This window comes from Botryllus schlosseri, chromosome 2, assembly GCF_051294905.1.
Source record: "Botryllus schlosseri isolate E-star chromosome 2, Bs_hap1, whole genome shotgun sequence".
Classification (NCBI taxonomy): Eukaryota; Metazoa; Chordata; class Ascidiacea; order Stolidobranchia; family Styelidae; genus Botryllus; species Botryllus schlosseri.
In genome coordinates, this window is record NC_137237.1 from 31,021,364 (window position 1) to 31,042,375 (window position 21,012).

Genomic DNA, 21,012 nt, shown 5'->3' on the forward strand with positions numbered 1-21,012 from the left:
GCCGACAGTACATTAGTTTCGACAAGCTGAAACATAAAATTGGAGTCCTGTGTACTTGGATGGCTTGCTATTGCATATTTGCGTGAGTATTCAACGTATTTTTTATCGCAAAATGAGACTCTCGTACTGCCTATACTGCTAATGAAGAAGCTTATCCATTCATATCAAACCGGTAGCTTGCGATGTAACTTCAGCGCGGTCTGAAGTATCTGGTTTCTGCAAAATCAAGTAGAGGAGGTGTGGGACCAATGATAAAAAAATATCAAATGTTCTATGGCGTCCAAGCCTTTAAACCAGAACAGCGCACCGAGCTTTTGGTCACTCAGCACAGCGGTGTCCGACATTTGTCCCGCTATGCAAAGCAATGATGACTGGGCTATAGGGTTGCCATACATCCGGACATGTCCGGAATTCCACTGTACAAACCATTGTAAAAACTATTTACAATGGTTCGGAATTTTGAAGGCTTGAAGTGAGCTCAATTTTTTCTCGGAAATCAACATAAACGATAATATTTTTACGCATATTTTTATTCTATTTTGAATGCATGGCTTCCTCGACCGGACGATCAACTTGGACGCCACCCTCTGTTTGTTCCTCGCCTGCGCTTTTCTAGTTCACACCGTCCGATACTTTCTGCGTATCTGTGTTGGATTTTCGGCACGTCGTAAGGCTCCTTCAAACCCTGCAATAGTAACAAGTGGCAGTGAACCGAGTAGAGCCCGTTATGCGCTGTAAAATATGAAGTACACAGTATCCGTCTGACCTTTATTACAAACTGGGGAACACGTAACCTGATCTGCAAGCCTTCGGAAACCCCAAGTTTTCCCTGATCCATAAAACAGAAATCTATCACAATTAGGGCCGGACACGGACACCAATGATTTCAGCACTGACCTATACTGAGTACTCAGATCTGAATCGAGTTTTAATTCTAATGATTCGAGTCGAATAGTGAAAGACGATATTTTCGAGTACCGAAATGAAACGCTCCTCGCCACTGAAAGTTGATTTATCAACAAGAATCCTAGTTTCGATACTGTTTTCCACTGTGGAAGACTTTGATTGGTCGTATCGAAGCATACGTAACATAGGACAAAGCTACGAACGTAGACGGGAAATAACATATTTCTGAAGTCATTATCAACTCACAACATATAGTCACAAATTCAAAAAAGGGGTATGATCGAAAAAATATCAAAGTTTCTTTAATGCGATAGAGAAAGGCATTATATTCTTTGTGGACGCAGAAACGATACGCACTTGAACTTTGACATCTTACATGCAGGTATTACGTCAAAATGAGTGAATACTTTACTATAGATTAGTGCTGCACAAAACGAACTGTGCACCAACAGAGTGCTAAGAAAACAAATCCAATAAAATATGATTTTCACTCAAAACGAATACATTGATATGAATCAGTGGCGGCTCGTGACAATATCGGGTGGTGGGGCAAGGGCTGCAAGCGACTTTTTATCAAGATGACGTCACAATGGCGTTTTCCAACGTAAACAAGTAACTTGGTGGTACGGACTACGATAACACGAACCTCCCAACAACAGTGATTTTAACGTATGTGCCGCGAGAGGTCTGCCGGTGAGCTGTGACTTGAAGTGTGGTAACTGCGTAAACGGCGTACGGAACAAAGATTCGACACGGTTCATGTCCGCACTATACCTGACTAATTATATGCAGAAATGGAAATGATTATAACTCGAGAGATTGCGTAGGCCTAACTGGAAAGGTCAACGAGTTCGGACACATACGCAATTGTTATCTCATAGATTGGACATGTCATATTGAATCCAAAACATAATTCTTAAGAACTACGGATAGCAGCCTCGGAAATTCGGTCCCGGTACAGCATAGGAGATTTTGGCCTTGAGGCTGGAGACTGTCACACGACACATACGGCTTACGGTCTATAGTGTCTATATGTCTGCTGCAAAATCGCCTTTGGAAAATATATTACCGAATAAATACTTGGATGAAAGCCGAAAACTTGGTACACTGTTACATGAAATCATCGAGAAGTAGCCTCCTGACCGTTTTCGGTATGGTACACTGTCAAAATTAATAGGCGACGAACAGACCAACACCGAATTTTGCGTAAAATTTACCGAGGAATAGGCTGATCGAATGATCAGCTGTTAGCCGACATCGAAAATGAAATAGCTATCGCATTTGACAGGGGATTGTAAGCAAATGGTTTGAAGGCCACAATTTCACAGTGAAATGGACATTGGCGAACATAAAATTATGTGAATATTTGAATGCAAACCGAGAATCTTGGTTAGCTGTTTCATGCGATCATCGAGATATACCATTGGAAATATCATCACCGATCTCTCACTTGCAGAAAAACAGCTGCATACATAACATTTTGGGTTGAATTCAATTTATTAGATCCGCCGGTCCGCCTAATATCTTTTGAAATTTTACCGGTCCGCGAGGGGAAAAGGTTGAGAACCACTGGGCTAGACGTAATATGTTCATTAAAATATGTTTCTCAATTTTGGTGCGATATATGTTGCGATCATACCCAAATGTCTCGTAAGAAGCGTTACGCATTGTTATTACATTCGCTATCAGCTGTATTTGGGGAAATGGATTTTCGGCACTCATTCGCATGAAATCGAAGGTGCGGATCTTCACCATCACTTATTTACAGAAATGAAGCCACACAAACCGCTTTCAAATAAAAGTCTACCAAATTTATACATAAATATGATGATGTTATTTTCATGAAAAGAAATTTTGCTGCTGTTTATCACTAGCCCACAGTTACAGATGACGGTTGTGCGATAATTGAGCTAAATTTGTACTGGGATTTTGTGGGTCCGCGGGGGTCCGCGACGGTTCAAAAGGGGTCCGCGCAGACAAAAATGCTGAGAACCACTGGACCAAAATAAAACTGTCATAGTTTCGGAAAACCGGTTTGTGCGTCTACTATCAGTTGAATTGACATTTTTTACGCGTCATATGCAGAATAAGCCGTCTTCACGTCCATATTTTGGCCGTGTAGTTTTGGCCGCCCCGTCTGGTACTTTCGCCGCCTTGTTCTCAAAATCGCCCACTGGGAGGCGATATCGCCCACGTTGGAAACCACTGGTATAACGTCTTCATTCAAAATATGTAACTGTACCTCAATTGATCCATCATTAATCAAGCATAATTCCAAGAGTGGAGAGGCAAGTTGAACCTCATTGAACTTCCGTCGGCTGTAATCGGTCCACTTTTTCTTTGAAAAAAACATACATATACGTTCAGAAAACACAATGAACAAATAATTCACATTCTAAAATGAAAAGAAATTGGGACAACAGTTTTATGCTTATGCATTTGACATTTGAAGCAACAGATACCGAATGCATCGAAGCTTGGCTCGATCGCCATCTCTCTCAGTGATTTAAAACCATTTTATTATCGCGATTCAATTTCTATTTTTAAAATGGTCCCCTACTCACCTCGAAACTTGGTAAGCTGATTATCAAACGATATCGTAAAATATAAGTCCAGCACCTTCGCCTAGATTTGCTCTCGGCCAGTTCGAGAAACTTATCACGGAAAAAGATTATCACTTTCCTCCTATTCCATATACCTACGTACAACTCATTTGGGAAGCTAGTTAATGAAACGAATATTAAAAAAGCCCAGCACCTTCGCGATCCCCAACAAAATGAGAAACGTCCCACAAGTTGAAAACCTGTGATCTATCTAGTGTACCAAGTTGTCTAGTCAGAGGTGGTCAGTAACGAAGTACTTCTACTTTTTCCAAGTACTCACGTAGCTTTCCTCTACTTCTGGTACTTACTCAAGTAGATCTGATTTTCGCTACTTCTACTTCGTAATATTTTGTGATCTACTTACTTACTTTTCGCTATTTTCAGTTTTTCAAGTAGAAGTAGTTCAATCTTCCAATCAGGAAGATAGCCGGAGGAATTTCGGGGCTGTTTTCACGGACTATCAACATTTAATTTTCATAAAAGTTTAGTAAAGCCCAGAATTTTCGTCGCGCTTCTAGCGCAGTGCTGGATACAGAGTACCAGTATGATTTCACGAAAGTATCGGTGAATATAATTTAGGCAGAGGGTTGGCGTGGTTCCGTTCACACCACATTGTCGTCCTTCGTCCATATCAAATAATTCATCGCAGTATATATGGCTTATCATAACGTTTGAAACTGATGTTTCGCAATCTAGCATTTACTTGTCATATCGTAATCTAGCATGTCCATTGTCCATGGTGTGTCCAAATCTGGAAAAGTGGACTCTGACTTTTTTTAGTTTTAGAGCTGTTTTAGCATACCACCTTTGAAACTTTCTGGACTGAAAACATGAAATACATGTTCTGCTTTTACAAGTGGTATATATATTTCAGTATCATATACTTTGAGTTATAATTATTATCAGTTCTTTTGTCTGGATAACATACACGTTGAAGTATAAAAGCAAGTGTAGTAATGCCTTTAATTTCTGGAAATAAAGCTACACAATATGGCATTTTTACGGTCCACCATACTTTTTAATAACGTTTACTAATCGCGCAAAGTGTTTACACCGTATCCTATACAACTTCTCCGTATTGCTCTTCTACTAAACTACGGGCCTTATAATATGGGGAATGGCGCTATACCATGCTATTTTCTAAAACGTGCTGTTCGAGAAAACAGAGGATAAGCATCGCATTTCCATATCAATACTATCATTTTCATCCCATGTTGTGGACGAATACTTATGCTATCGAAAATTGGATACCTGCTGGTATGCATCAATATGAATCAAGCTCGTCACCTATCGCATAGCTCAATTTGCACCTTCTTACAATCCATGTAAACGAATTAGGATCGTTTTCATAACTACTTACTTACTTGAGTACTTTTAAAGTCAGTCAATTCTACTTCTACTACAAGTAGTTTTAGGTTGCTTATGGAAGAAGTAGGCCTACTTCTACTCGTACTTGAGTAGATTTTTTCGTCGCTACTTCTACTTCTATTTGAGTAGATTTCTTGACTACTTTGACCACCTCTTTGTCTAGTAAGCTACCAATCTGAGTGTACATATGACGGATCAGTCACCGGTGTAGTCGGCACCGTTGGGTAGCGCCACCGCAGATGGCGCGCGAGAGTAAGCCGGCCCGAGTCGGCTGTATATTTTTACGAATTTTCGGACGATTTTCTGGACTTGTCCCCGCCTGTACCGCTACAGTCCATTCATACGAAATCTTTACGAAAAGCTCTGACATTGCAAGTATACGACGAAGGACACGAGAATAGATTAGAAGAGCAAGCAAGCGCCAACGCACATTATCGGTCGAGGTCAGTTTTATATTCATCAAATTATGGATGTTCGTAGGGTGCTTTTGACCAGCGTCGAAAATACAGACATTATATCCACATATATTACCAGCTTGTGAGGCGTGCGCTAACGCTATTATATTCCTTACCGTCATGGCCGCATAGTAAACATCGCCAATGTTATTTTTCCCGAAGAATTTTTCCAAATCTAAAACAAACGTGTTTATCGGTTATGAAGCCGAACAGATCTCCATATAGTGCTTGATCTGTTAATGATTACCTCTGCCGTCCGGAGTTGCTTGACAATATGCATCATCCATTTTGGGATAATACATAAGAAATCCGAAGCACATTTCATCACGCGTGCCCAGCCCGCCCTGTCACAAGAGACGAAACAATACGAGAAATTGAATTTATAAAATGTATGCACTCTTTCTGCAGTGCAACTAATGCTGAGCAGCTCAACTCTAGACAGGTGATTCCCAACCGTGGCTCCAAGCTGCCCTTCTTTTGATTTTCAGAAACCCAGAAATTCAACCATGTTTTTATAAATAGTTCTCGTCAATTTATGTATATCAATGTTTATAGACCGGATATTACTTATGTCTAAGCCGCACAAGATCGCTTCAGAAGCAGAGTATCGTCAGACGCATGAGCGAATACTCGTTACATAACAGAATAGGCTGTATCATGAGTTATATCGGTGATAGACTTTTATAGATTGATATTGTGAAGAGCCCATGCCCATAAACTTCTACTAACACTAGAATAACGGCTAATAGCGACGTATTAATAACCATAAGTTCAGTATTACTCCGCGTATGGCCACCCAGTCGCAAGCTTGTGCACTTATGAAGAGCTGCCACGCAACGACATAAGCCCACCTTGTATAATTGTAGTAATGATATCCATTAGCACTTTGTCTCGTTGAATAGCGCTCGCCAATCTAAGTCTATGTCAATGCTGAAATAATCGATGTCTATGCGCTATACGCATGCTTGACAATGTTAGTTATTGAGCATGAGCAGTTGAACATATTCATGCGGCTTCATGCGTACTATGAAGTTTAAAATGCGATCCCAACACCAAATGTTGGGAACTCAGCTCTAGATTCTATTTTTGTCTCCGATACTGCAAAAAGCTATACAAAAATGTAGGTCAAGCAGCACATCCACTTTTATGGATTACTCAACTAGGTTTTGTGTTCTTTAAGCGTGGTTATTATTTGAACAAGTCCTATAGTCTTCATCTGCTACCAAATCACTTATTTTTTAAATTTCGAATCTCGTCAAGTAGAGATGTCGCGTTTGAGTGCACTTGCATCATTTTAGATCGTGCAATTTGCATTTAACGATCTGGTGGTGTAAAGGCTACATCACGGTATCACATGATAATTTGAAAATTATTGAGGCCATTCGTTATTCCCCGTTGATCCCGAATATGTGATATCGAACTGTCGAAGACGTTAGCGTCATAAATGTCTGCCACGCATCGTCCCAACCTACTTTTCAAACTACTTATAGCTCAGCAATTGTCATCACGTTTTCTAATTACACTCAAGTAGTCTTACCATAAGTTCTTTAAACTTGTAATTGGGCAGAATTTTACGCCATTGCTTCTCGCTTTAAGAGAAACACCAACGACTCTAACTACCTGTACCTACATTATAGTTACCGTTACCGGCTTTTCAAACAACTCTTACCTAGACTATCTAGTCTAGAGGAGTGCAGTGCGTGGATGCGCGACTATCAGACACCGTCATTAGGCGTCAGCTTTCACCTCGTCAGGACCCACGACACAATAAGAGGAATAAAGTTTTGGCGAAGTGCCAATTGCAAAAAGATATAGACTTCCAGAAAGATATACGGCGAAACCTAACTTTAGAGTAGCAACAGTTTATACCGGAAACCACGAAATAACAACATGCTTCAACGAATGATTATAGAAATAATAATTGCTCCACCCGATGCCAACACGGGGGAGCCTCTCAATCGTGTTATATCAACAATGTTGATTGAACAGATTTATGTGTGCTTATGATTTATAATTAGGTTTCCTAAATTTACGAAATATCACTTCCATGTTCCATCAGCTCTACCTGTAAATCTGATCATATACATGCAATGCATGCAAGTACCGGTAGGCTGCAATATATTTTACAGGCCGAAATTGGTTACACTACCGTGGTAATACTGGTTCTTTTTGTAGTATCGTATACGCATTCCATTATTAGGTTGTCGCCAGATCGGACGGTCTTCTCAGTCGGCAATATTTTCGATTCTTGAAAATCGAAGTCGTAAGCAAGATCTTTCGCGATTGGTTCTAGCTCGGTCCCATTTCTGAAATTTGAAACAGGAGGATAAGTCCATGAAAATCGCATGAGATGAGGTCGATGTATATTCATTGTATGGGTGAACGCCTTACGGGTACCCGTTCATGACATGCTGTATGGTTTATGCTGTGATAGAGAAGCGAATGGAACCTATGTTGCACAGCGAATGGCGAATAGCGTAGTGGTATGATCAGCGGATTCCATCATTATTTTCTTCTGCTCACAATATACAATGCTATATGCACACTGCACAGGATATAATGTGTTGCAATGAGCAGTTAGGAGGTTTTGGAAACGACTCTTACGGTAGAGAGAAATGTAGCTTCTATTTTGACATATAGGGGCGTTTGTGGTAGTCCTACCATATTTTCAGCACCCTAAAAAGGATATATCTGGCCGGCCAGTAAAACGAAATTAGAATTGTCATGTTTGAGTTTGAAGATGTTTTACATTGGTAGTTGGTAGTTGCATTCAAAAGTTACGAAAACGAAGCAAAGCGACAGGTGCAAAAACAGGCACAGCAATAAAAATCCAATTTATTTATCAGATTCAGCCAATGAATACTGTGCGGTTCCCTTGCGTTTTGTCATTAAGGAATGACCATTTTTAACGAGTACGCCTATACGTGAAGTTTTTTACACGAAATATCATTGAGATTATATACAACCGTCAAGATGCTCGGAACAGACCTAACTAATATGTCTGCCAAGTTCGAACTTGCGACAGATCCTTGCATGTAAAAGGCTCAGATGTCACAGGGAAGGTCGAATGATGTTTGCAATAACAATCGATAAGGTAGGGCAGCCATATATCATGTGATTGAACTACTCATTATCATTTTTATTCAACGAGGTTGACGTGTATACAATGAAGCATACGGATGGTCGCACGATCAATGTGACGATGAGTTGATCTCTTAATCATACTTGAAGAAAATCTTCAAGTGATAAATATATCTGCCATGAAATAGAATTGAAGATCATTTAAATCACACATAGAAGTAGTAGAATGAATACCTAACTCCTTCAGTTTATTGTAGGTGAAAACTAAGCTTCCAAAATACATTGCATAAACCGCCTTAAAATAGTTACCTCAATTCCATCACCGCCATATAGGCTACTAACTTACAGATATAGAACTAGCGATCTCACAGATATCCCAAAATATTACAAGTAGTCTAAGAAAGTGAGGGATCACAAATATACTCAAGTAAGTAGCTTCAAATATTAGATTTAGACAACGGTTCACATACTTTCAGTACAGTCGATCGGAAGTGGCTACTTTCATATTGAGGGTTCTGTTATTATGACAATTTCATGCGTAAAGGATGTAAACCGAGTTGGGATCAAGTCACTACCTTCGAGTCACGAGTCATTCCGAGTCATTGCATATTTTGAGTCTAATCTAGTCAAGTCAATCGATTTTCGAATGTGACTCGAGTCAAGTCAAGTCACTCGATTTTTGGAGGTGAGTCAAGTCGAGTCAAATCAAGTCAAATCATGAGTCAAGTTCCAATTCATGTCAAGGTGCCTTTTTCAAGTATGAAACATGATTACCTCATTGCATTTTGCTAGCTGTCTGAATCACAGATTGAGTGGTCATTTGTCCTGAACCGATGAACGCATATAGAGTTAAATATACACGCAATAAGGCGCTGTATCGCTCACATATACGTAGAACTGTAAAACTACGTAAGTATAGTTGCATAGCCTCAGTTTATAGTTACCAGCCAAAATATAGAATAGAGAAACGAATTGATAAGATGCAATACATTACTCATTTATACATATTGATATGGTACAATTCGAGTCTGCGCCAATGGTTGAGGAGGATATAAACTATATTATATTTCAATTTCAATAAAATAAGAGGATTGGTTATGTAAGAACAAAGAACAGAAATATGTATTTTGCTATTAAATTACTCGATAAAACGCATCATCATGGAATGATTGGTCGCTCTCACGCGGTTACACCAGCGTTTCGTGAACAATCCGAACATATGCAAGATACAGTGATTTTCATCGACACCGATTACTTGTTGACTTGAAATTGACTCTCGAGTCGCGTGTCACGAGGTAATCCCCATTTCTGATACGCAGAGTCAAGTCAAGTCAAGTCAAGTTATTTTAGCAAAGTAACTCGTGTCAAGTCAAGTCATACGAAAAAGGTGACTCGAGTCAAGTCATTACTCAAGTCATCCCAACACATTTAAACCTATTCATTAACTACTTTCAGCGTTCCCGCGTACAAAAGTAAATAATTTTTCTCCAATAACAGTAGAATTGGAAGTAGTCTAAAAACATATTCACTCGAGCATATAATGTAAGCAGGCAAATCCTATTTTTGTACTTGGTTACTGACCATTCTATGAACGTAACCGTGTAAGGTTTATCATACGCAAAAGTGGCCCGAGAGGGTGAAAGGAAAATGAAGAGTTCACAGCGTGCCGACACCACACGGAAACCAACCTGTAATGCCTCACGATCATTTTATGTCCCGCGGTGTGAGAGTGCATGAATACCCCGAAAACGTTGACATGCGTTTGATTGCCGTGTTTCATAATCTAAACATGATATGTTATGTACTGAGCTCCTGGCGCGAAGTCATGAATTCATTCGTTACCCCTCTCAAACACTGATCCGTGCAGTGTCCGTGAACGACGAAATCGTTACTCCCGGGAGGCACTAAGAGAGTGGGGGTGACATCGTGACCAGTCAGTAGGACTCCGGCGTCGAACTCGCGCAAGTTCGGGGTGTACAGAATGCGCACCGCTGTCGTGTCAACCACTCCTATAAAATGGATGGAAGTTATGAACGGATATGTTAACTGCGAAAACCACTCTCAGATCATATCGAAGACAGGACGTCTCCACGCCACTGCAACCGCGGTGCACAAACAATATTAACCAAGTCAATCAATACTCCATGGCGCCAGCTCAAATAGGGGGACGGAAGGGCTGCAGTATGAAGTCATAACGAGCGCTACTCGAGTATTCGACTCGACTTGAAGCCTATAGTACTCGATTCAAAATCGAATTACTTGGGCGCAAAAGGCAGTCAGGCGATAAGAGCCATTATTTTTGTTTAGTAAACAACAACAACTTGGGTATACTCGGTTTTGCCAAGCCCAAGCTTTCAGATTGGAAATTATACCGTCTAACAAAAGAGTAGCATATGTTATAGGTGAGAAGCCTACAGGCTGCTAAGGATTTCTGTTCAATTTTTTCAGATAGATCCGGTCTCGCATTTTTATCCAATAGTACCTAGCAGTGTTGGGATGACTCGAGTCATGACTCGACTCGAGTCGGACTCGAGTCACCTTTTTCGTATGACTTGACTTGACTCGAGTCACTTTGCTAAAATGACTTGACTTGACTTGACTCGGCGTATCAGAAATGTGGATTGACTCGTGACTCGGAGCAAAATTCACGAGTCAATTTCAAGTCATAAATTAGTCGGTGTGGATAAAAATCACTGTATCTTGCATATGTTCGGATTGTTCGCGAAACACTGATGTAGCCCGTGAGAGCGACCAATCATTCAATGATCGTGCGTTTTACTGAGCCTCCATTGTTCTCCCACAAATAAATAGACCACAAACGAAGTGAAGTAGTGAAGTAATATAATAGAAAATTATATATTTCCGTTCTCTGTTCTCACCTTAACCAAACCACTTGTTTTATTGATTTTGAATTCAAATATAGTTTGTATACTCCTCAACCATTGGCGCAGGCTCGAATTGTATCATTTCAATATGTAAATGGGTGAAGGGTAATGTATTGCATCTTATCAATTCGTTTCTCTATTCTCTATTTTGGCTGGTATCTATAAACTGAGGCTACATATGTGTGATCGATACAGCGCCTTCTTTGGTGTATATTCAACTCTATATTCGTTCATCGGTTCTGAATCAATGACCGCTCAATCTGTATTTAAGGCAGATAGTAAAATGTAATGACGTAATCATGCCTCACACTACGAAAAGGCAACTTGACTTGAATTTTGACTTGACTCGTGACTTGACTTGACTTGACTCGACTTGACTCGAGTCACCTCCAAAAATCGAGTGACTTGACTTGACTCGAGTCACCTTCGAAAACCGATTGACTTGACTTGACTCGAGTCAAAATGTGCAATGACTCGAAATGACTCGTGACTCGAAAGTAGTGACTTGATCCCAACACTGGTACCTAGTCCATTGAAATTGGGATTTAGAACTTCATGTATGTACAGTATATTGTGAATATAATTCAACGTGAACTGGATGCCTGTATCTTAAACGGGAATACGGATTCTAATATTACGGTTTCGTGAAGGATCGCGATCCCGAAAAACCGTAAATATGTGTCGATAACTGTAATCTTTGATAATTGCGAATTCGGGTAGCTTGTTTACCCTCGTCAAGGTCTACATTATCATAATGCATTTCGAGCTTGACGATTTTCGGAGTCCCGGGTGATCCTACAGGAAAGCCGACATGATCTGGAAGTGTTAACTCTGTCATTCCGACCGCCCATGCTACGACGACAGCCGTGCAGTATTTCCAATGATCGCCTTGGTCGTTGACATAGCACTCCTCGGTTGAGTTTAGCATTTGATCAGTCTGGAATAGTAATAGCGTGTATACACAGACGTCACTCACACTGACACTGACACTCGCTTAGGTAAGCGGTTACGGTTAGCTTTTCCAAATAAGATTAGAATTAGAGCTAGGCTATAGCTAAACAGTGTTTTCCGAATTAGATTAGAATTAAAAGTACATAATTCGCAAAAACATGACGATTGAATTAAATTACGAATTATAATGAAAATCCGTTTCAGCTCATATCAAATCAGGGTTCCTTCCCGTTAGCCACGAAACCCAGAATGAGATTAGAGGTAAAAATATACCACAGAAGCATTTCACGAAATAGATTAGAATTGGAATACCGCCATGTCGCTTTAATTAGTCTAACCAGTCTTGGTCTGGTTTGGCGAGTGGTTGGGTACCGTTAGGTTTAGGTATAAGGGTGAGCTTAGCTTGGGCTACTTTGAATGACTCTCTATCATAACACTTGCTTTGTTGAATTGCTCGCTAGACAGTTGCTGTTTTGACCAAGGTTTGGGAGCCGAAGCCGGAGCCCCCGAACCGTGCATTTTCACCGGTGCCGGAGCCGAAGCTCTACGCGAAATCCAAATGGTGCTGGAGATACTTATTGAAAAATGGCTCGGGCTGCGATGTATTTCATAAGACGCTATTACGATGAATTCACGTAATTTATTAGCAACCCTTCACAAAATCAAGATTAGTTGTCTCTATGGGTCATCTTTTTTAACTAACCTCATTGCTGAGGATTTGACAGCAGAACAGTAATGTTCATAGCTGAAACCGATGATACTGACTACGGACTGATATTTAACGGACATTTAACAGATATTTAACGGAGCTGGTGCCAGGGCGGTGGTATCAAAACTAGAGCTAATTCAGGTAGAAGAGAGCTACGGATCTGGACCAATTAAACATTTACGGCTGCTCCAGAGCACTGGTTTTGACACTTTCTATTTTTAACGCGACTCACTACAGTGAATGCAGTAGGCTACTCACTAAAGTGAGAGAACATCATCTTTCCAAGTAGTGATGAAAGACCTATAGAGAGCTTTATGTTTGATGTACAATGTACACATCGACGAAATAACAAATACATACCACCAGAGATTCTTTGCAATGATACACCACCAGGTGGTGAATATACTTCTCGCGACCGGGTGTTATCATGACCTTAAACTGAAATAAAAGCACACAATTTAGCGGTACTGGTTGAATAAATTTTATCTGCATTGTCAATAAAACATACTTAACTCGCAGCAAGACTTACCAGAGAAAAGTAACCCTATGTATTATTTCATTTGAAGCCGACCAACCTATTATTCTCTCATTACCTATATATATTTAAGGATATGCAATTATCAGATATGATGTTCTGTGATCGGAAAACCAATGATGTCCTTATCTCGCAGGTGAGGTGCAAGGTTTAAAAATAAAATTATTAGAAAAACAAACTGATGTCATACCTGGATCATATGATATTTCTTTTCGAACTCCGGTAATTTGTGATACGTACAGTGATAATATGTGTCTCGACGTGGTATTGTAAACGGTTTTATACGAACATCGAAGTATTTCAAGCTGGTATCATCTTAAAGCGTAAATTCTACGATTGTAAATATATGTAGGCCTCCATTTCCTGTACAGCAATCTCCAACCTTCAACATTCAAGACAGGTAGCTTCTTATCTAACAAACGAAGGCTTCGGACGCCTGAAAAAGTATTTTATTAACACGCTGTTCTCAATTGGAAGAAACGTTATGCAACCTCTATTCCTTCCGTGATAGCTCCCGAAATTTGGCAGATTGCCTTTGGGGGCGTCACGCCCATACGCGAAAATGACTCTTGTTGTGTCTTCCTTATCAGAGCAACGTGCAGGATTAAACACAACGTGCCGTGATAGACGGACATACCGTGTACCGTGTGCTCCACTCTTATATCATACAATAACTTCTACCGCATACGACACTTAGGAGTTGATCAAAGAAATCATTAGTGTAGAGGCGGTAAAAGTAGTCAACGTTGCCACTCAAGTGGTAGTAGTAGTAACGCTTTGAATGTATGCTGAATTACGAGCAGAAGTAGAAATTTCTACGACATCTCAAACTACTTCAAGTCGAAGTCGAACATGGCAACGTCAGAAACACTACAAATTAAAATATCTAGTTGAAAAGTAGATGTGGTCCAGGGGTCGCATTAGGGTTGCATTTGAAACAAAATTAATTTATAACAAACACCTTAAAATCATGGCTCGTATCTAAAGCATGTGTGATTTTTTATAAAGGCACGACGTCAAGAATCTTCAAATGTGATGTAACAGTGGATCGACATTGACAATTTAAAATATAGGCGGGTCAATATGGACCTTGATAAAAAGGCTTTCCGCCACTGTCTTAAACGGACAAAAATAACTTTGACCAAGTCTGCATCCTTATGCAGTATTTATACGGTCAGCTATCATCAGAACATCCATTTCGGTCCAACGATATATAACTACGTGCTATAATTATAATTGTTGAACGGAACACGATTCCAAGAGTTCCAACCACTCCACATCGTATACGTCGACAACATGTGGTGCAATTCGTCCTAATGCTTACAGTAGGCTGCATGCTTTTTTTTCGAAAGTACTTACACAATTATGGCCTGATTATACTACCTAAAATTATTTCGTTATTTTTAGAATATCATTTGGTTAAAACACGTCTTGTTTTAAATGCAGCACTAATTCGTATACGTTTAGTTGTTAATCCGGTGGTTCCCAAAGTGGGCGATATGGCCCTCCGGGGTCGACTCTGAAAGACAGCGGGGCGAAAATAACGAAGGGGTCGATTGTGGGAAGAAAATGTAAGAACGTCTGTTAGAACTACTGTCTACTTAATAAGGTACTACTCAAATGCCGGAAGAACAAGAAGAAGCAAAACAAGCTGGACTGTTACATATTCAAGTCAATATCTGTTCGAGGGGTCGGAACGAGAGGTCGCAAAATTTATTTGTGTCGGGTTTTAATACGTTTCCTCACCGTTATAACGAAATCGTGAGCTTCGTCGCAAGTGTCTAGGAACCGATCCATTAGCAAAGTCGTATGGGTTCCATTTTGCTTCATATTAAAGCTTCGGATATCTTGTTCGACATCCAATGCGGGAATTCCATTGATTTCAGAATGCATATCCTGGTAGAGAAAAGTTCCATTACAGAGTCGAAAGATAGCTAGACATATGCCTGCGCTATATACTTTCAAGATATAACATTCCTGTGTGTTGCATAGGACGGAATGTTATGGGCATTGATCACAAACACGTTGAATCGAAATGGATTGAATGAAATGGTGTATGAATATGGTTTTCACTGCGGTATCGAATAAGTGCAATAATGTTTGACTTCTCTATATAGAGTTGCCTTAATAAATATTGCTAAATATTGTATAGGTGTCAGAGATGACCGTATCTATTTTTATCAAATCCACATTCTCTTCGAGACTTGAGCTTCCGTATCCTGAATTTCAATCCAAATCAAAAATTAAATTTCCTATACCATCCTGAAATGCCTGTCCAAACCCGGTAGTGAGTGAAAATTCACGCAGAATGCGAATGACAATGGGAATTATTAGAAATTATCCCCTATTGTTCAGGCATTCCAGATATAAACAGTTTATGCACTTTGCACTATGCTAAATCTCGATCGGATTGAAATCTACTTCATTCTAATCCACATTCATGCTCATCTCAGGCCTCTCGACTTTCTGAAGCCAATAAGTGTAACATCGAAGTGATCTAATATACTTTGCGAATCATCAAGAGACAGTTGGTATTGAGTAAATAAGCTTTCCCGCCCGTACCAGTGCATGAATGAGCCGAATTCACTCACGTAAGTTAAGCCCTCCTGAGGTGGCACACAAAAACGTAATCCGGCTAACGTCATACGTCATAAGCATTGAATTCTTCAGCTCATTTGCATGGACCAACTGATAGGGGTGTGAAAGCTTATTGTTGCACCGGGCGCAAACCAGTTTTACACCCCAGGCCATAATCAAAATAGCGAAAACCTCGCATATATCAGTGGTTCTCAAAGTAGGCGTGAAAGCATCTGACATGAGCGCAAAGCTGGGGTCAACTGAAAAAAAATTTCGCGCTCTACGAGATTTACCTCCAATTCATAGTTATTGCAATGTATATAGTACTAATTTCATATTTGATAATTCACTCATCAACAGTCATAACCTTCCATGCCATCAAGCCATCCGTTGGAATTGCTAGCATTCTGGTTGCATTTTGTGATATGACGGTAGGGAGGGGGCGCGAAATTTTTGACTATCATAAAGGGGGGCGTGTCCAAAAAAGTTTGAGAACCACTGCTTTACATTGTCTGTTAAATTGTCAACTTTACAATATAAGTTTGAAAATATGCTTTTACTATTGTATTTTATATCGTCGTTATCCACCTTTAGAAGTTTGTCATAGCCCTTATTCATATTCGTAATACATTAATTACCAAAACCCGCGGCTCCTCATTCACCATCCACGCAAAGATAATGTCGGCTCCCTTCATCGTACCCGAAGGAGAAAATCCGATTCCAACCCATCCAGTCCCAGGAACTGTAATCTGCAATGTCAAAAGTGAGCCAACCATCTACGAAAGTTGTGTCATGTTGTTTCGACTTCCATGATGGTTGTTTTACACCAGGCTTAAAGTATGGTTACTAAGCTGTGGATGTATAGCGCCACCGACTTTGGATAGGTTGATTTTTTTTGCAAAAATGCAAACACAGGGACTTACATAGCGCTACAACAAAGCCACTGTCAATATCAACTCTCCGAGATCCGCTTATATAGCGCTACATCCAGTGATCCAGAGAAATCACAACGTCTTAGAAATGTTCTTCGACTATTCAACAAGATTTACACATACGTGCAATGTACTTGAAGATTCGATGCTTGGGTAGAATGCTATGCACTATGGAACGTCAACGTGTCCGATAGCCTGCGAGGGTATACAGCGAGTCCGCATTGCAGCACTCACAGTCTGACACCTCAGGTGATGTGGTCAAAAAATAAATATGGATTATGCTGAATGACCGAATGGGGAGGATTATTTAGCTGCCGTGCCCCGCTTGCTTTAACGATCCTGGATAATCGGAAATCGATAGAAACAATTTTCAGTATCTACTTAAAATGGAGCTGTCAAGCTTCCACGTGTACATATATTAAATATAGACATATAATTGTCAGTTATATACCTTAAATGAACCTCAAACCATTTATTTGTTTTCTCGGACACAGTGAGAGTTTCAGTTTGTATACATTCAAGGCACGGTGCCAGTCTCCTCTTTCCACTGCCGAGTCACGGGCGTGTAAGACATTACATTACTAATCATACCACAATATGCTGATGACATCTGGTAGCACACCGCAAAGTGATTACGGAACTCTATTTTGATCTTATCATCACCGGTCGTTTCCGCAGTGTGTTCGTGCAGTGCCAAATTTAGACCTAGGAAAGTACCTATTTCTAGATGATTTGAAATGTGATTTAAAATGGTAGCGATGGATATTTTGCTACGTAAATACAATTAAAGTGCTGTGTCGCGTATATTGTGGGAAATAATATTCGTAATCTGAGTCAGTTATATATACAGACCGAGTATCTAGCACGTAAAAATTTGAAATGTATCTCAATACTGTACTAGAACAAAGATTTGAAACCTTTTTCAATCAGTTAAAAAAACGTCAGTGAAACCAAGGGTGGCATGAAGTCTTTTTACAGCTGCATAGTCCTTCATCTCATTACAATTGGGAACAGTGATGGCGAGAATAATACGATATCGGACTACATTAACGTTACCATATTTTCGGGCTGACTTGTTTGTTTGTTATTCATGGTGTTTCGACAGCCTTGGTCATTTTACACCAGGCCGGCATTCTTTTATTATGATTCTGCATTCACCGACTTGTAGCACGGCCCAATTATTGGCGTTTATATGACACTACTGGTGCGGATCACGTGGCAAGGAGGAGTCTATATAAATTGCCAACACTTAGGTAGGAATTCTGGAGTCGAACTCGGTCGGACTCGAACCAGCAATCCGTTGGCGTTGTATCAGTGAAACTTAGGCTACCACTACTACCAGTTCGTTGCTCAAATTCCGGTCACTCTGTAGTGCACACTAGCAGCTTTTAAAATGAGGCATGGACATCGTCTGTTAATATTTCGTCACACCAGCAAAGATCCGCCTATCGACCAGAGGTGGTCACGACTCGGTTCAGGAGCCGGAGTGTGTAGTTGTGTGTTGTAACCAGAACCGAAAAACATTTCTGCAGCCCCCATCCGCCCAAATGAACACTGATCTGCCCATAGATAATATTGGTTGTGTTAATTTACGACAGGATTATGAGCCCAATTCAAGCCTTCAAAATTCCAGACATGTAAGTATATTTTTGAATTTCCTCCCGGATGCAGTTTAAACAGTGAAATTCCGGACACGACCGGGAAAAGCTGCACGTATGGCAACCATAGACTACACACGCCAATGCTCAGACTAGATTGCGCAAAGTGCGGCAATGTTAAAAGGTTATTGAAAAGCGTTTGAAAAAAGTTGATGAGTAAAGTCATCATATTCATATTTTGTTCATTTTAGTGATGTTAGGGCCTAATCGTAGACCATCTGAGCTCATCTTAAATGTACGGGACCAAGTTCAATTACATATCCATCACTCGGGACAAGCGACGATATAGTGCAGTGCAGTGCTTTTCAACCTGTGGGATGGTACGCACGGGTGCGTATGAAAAAATTTTCAGTGCGAATGACGAAGGTGGTGCGAATGGTGGGAATGAAAATCTGGATAAGTGCGGATGAAAACCGTTAATAATTGTTAATTTTTCTGACGTGGAATAATTCAAATGAACCTAATGGAAAATTCAAGGGCACTGTCGCAGAAAATATAACTTGATCATGAGAATGAGCCGACCTATGTATTTCACAAATTGGTTTGACTTCATGATAAGATTTCTCCGACTGGTTTCTTTGATACACTTAGTCGAAGACAGTCGGGGTGAACTAGTGTAGGGGTGTACAACGAGCGAGTTCGGGCCTATGAGACACATTCATTTCGAGGCAAACTCCATCTGCGTCGGGGCACATGAACACGTAAAGTTTTGGCCAGCATACCCCTGATAAAATGGGGTGCCAAAACGATCAGCGGCGACAAAACCTTGGCCAAAATGACCGTCGTTGGTTGGCCAAAATTTCCGATATGGATATGCTCCGTCGTCGAAATGCTCTACAGTTGATACCGTAGGACCCGTTTTTGGAATCTGAGTAGACAGTATAGTACAAATGCGACAAGCAGAGGAATTTAAATCACTCCAATTCGAAATCACGTGTGTCAGACATGTTTCGTTGAGCTGTGTTGGTGTGCGCGTCCAGTATGTCATATACATGTTCGTAACATCGTAGCATACTAACCTACTGTAATATTTCAATTGCAATAGGCCTACTTTTCATGTGTGAGGCTCGGGGCGCGAGATGTCACTAAAACTCAGTTTTTTTTCGTGGTCAAAATATCTACATTAAGATTATTGAACTGCTATAAACTTCCAAGCTCGATTGAGTTAAAGAGCAGAACACATTGTATCGTCAATTTCTTTGCTCTTCGCATCTACCCGCGACACAGGAAATGAGAAATTAAAAAAAAGACCACAAGTTGTTGCAACATATCCTAAGGTAGAGCGAGCTCTCATGTGCCTACTCTCCTTCATAGTTTTGGAGCTTATTCTACAGGCCATCAGGCGGAAGCCTCAACCCAAACATGTGTGTTTTTCACCGTTTCGACGAACTGGAGCCTCCGAAACCTTTACGTCAACTCTTAAAAACGATTTCTGCGAGCAAGCATTTTTCACTCGGTGAAAACGCGCTGCATTTTGGATAGGAGGGCTGGATGGTTCCACGAAAGACCTGGCCATCCAAGCACTTATTTGGACGAGAAGGGTTTTGGTGAACTATAGTTGAAATCTAAACGAGGGAAAAGAGTCGTCTTTATAATGAGACACTTGGTGTACTAAGGCTAAGCTATTTGTTGCATATTGGAACAAAATATTGTTAAGTATCTTCATATTCTTTTTGTATAACAATTTTCGGTAGTTGTGCGAATGAAATTAATATTGCAAATAAAACGCGAAAGGTTGAAAATCACTGTAGTGGTACCTTCCAAAATTGCAACACCTACGTGTAAGTCTGTATAAAAACAAACAAATTTTACACACGTCATACTTCCTCAAGACTGTAAATGACCATCCTGCTATAGTTTTGCGTTAATGTCGAATTCATATTTGGTTGATTCACAGAAAGCACCCGTGACCATTTGCCTAATTGGTGTTGTTGCGCCAAAATGATTCATCAACTAACCTCATACGTGATAGTTTCGTCCGTATAACTCCATCGAAAGCTCACTGTCTTTTGTCGGTCCAAAAATACGGAGTTTGTTGGTTCCAACGCATCACCAATAATAGACGTCACAAAGCAGGAAATTAATAGAAGGTAATGCATAATGCTAATATTACTATTACCCTGTTCGTTGCATAATAATAATTTTACACTTTTCTTTTTTATAAGCTTATATATATATCTAATCATGACTCGCTCAACAATTGAAAACAAAATCGCGACGCCGAATTGGTCGTGCCTTTCTGAATGTATTTGGTAACAGCGAGGGTGATAACAGTGCTCAAGGAACAAGTTCACAATTATCGACTTCATCTGAGCTGAAATGCAATAAAACTTTATTGATGTGAAGCTGTCA

General features: G+C 40.2%; 1 protein-coding gene across 1 annotated transcript; it reads right to left on the reverse strand.

Moving 5' to 3' along the window:
- Window positions 1-512: 512 nt before the first annotated feature.
- LOC145458092 (DBH-like monooxygenase protein 1 homolog) lies at window positions 513-20,806 on the reverse strand. The gene is made up of 15 exons (XM_080336412.1): window positions 20,619-20,806; window positions 16,709-16,819; window positions 15,240-15,389; window positions 13,985-14,075; window positions 13,876-13,929; window positions 13,684-13,808; window positions 13,319-13,396; window positions 12,028-12,235; window positions 10,256-10,422; window positions 10,102-10,196; window positions 7,482-7,638; window positions 5,580-5,676; window positions 5,449-5,507; window positions 3,149-3,244; window positions 513-685 (listed from the first exon to the last, which is right to left on the reverse strand). The coding sequence occupies exons 1-15, from the start codon at window positions 20,757-20,759 to the stop codon at window positions 569-571; spliced, it is 1,746 nt and encodes a 581-aa protein (XP_080192538.1). The 5' UTR covers window positions 20,760-20,806; the 3' UTR covers window positions 513-568.
- Window positions 20,807-21,012: the final 206 nt, after the last annotated feature.

Coding starts and splice junctions, on each gene's coding strand:
- LOC145458092 (XM_080336412.1), bottom strand. CDS start 20,759: ATGCATTACCTTCTATTAATTTCCTGCTTTGTGACGTCTATTATTGGT. Junction 3,245..5,448: donor TTTACTATGCGGCCATGACG/GTAAGGAATATA, acceptor TTTTTTTCAAAG/AAAAAGTGGACCGATTACAG. Junction 686..3,148: donor TTAATGATGGATCAATTGAG/GTACAGTTACAT, acceptor TTACTATTGCAG/GGTTTGAAGGAGCCTTACGA.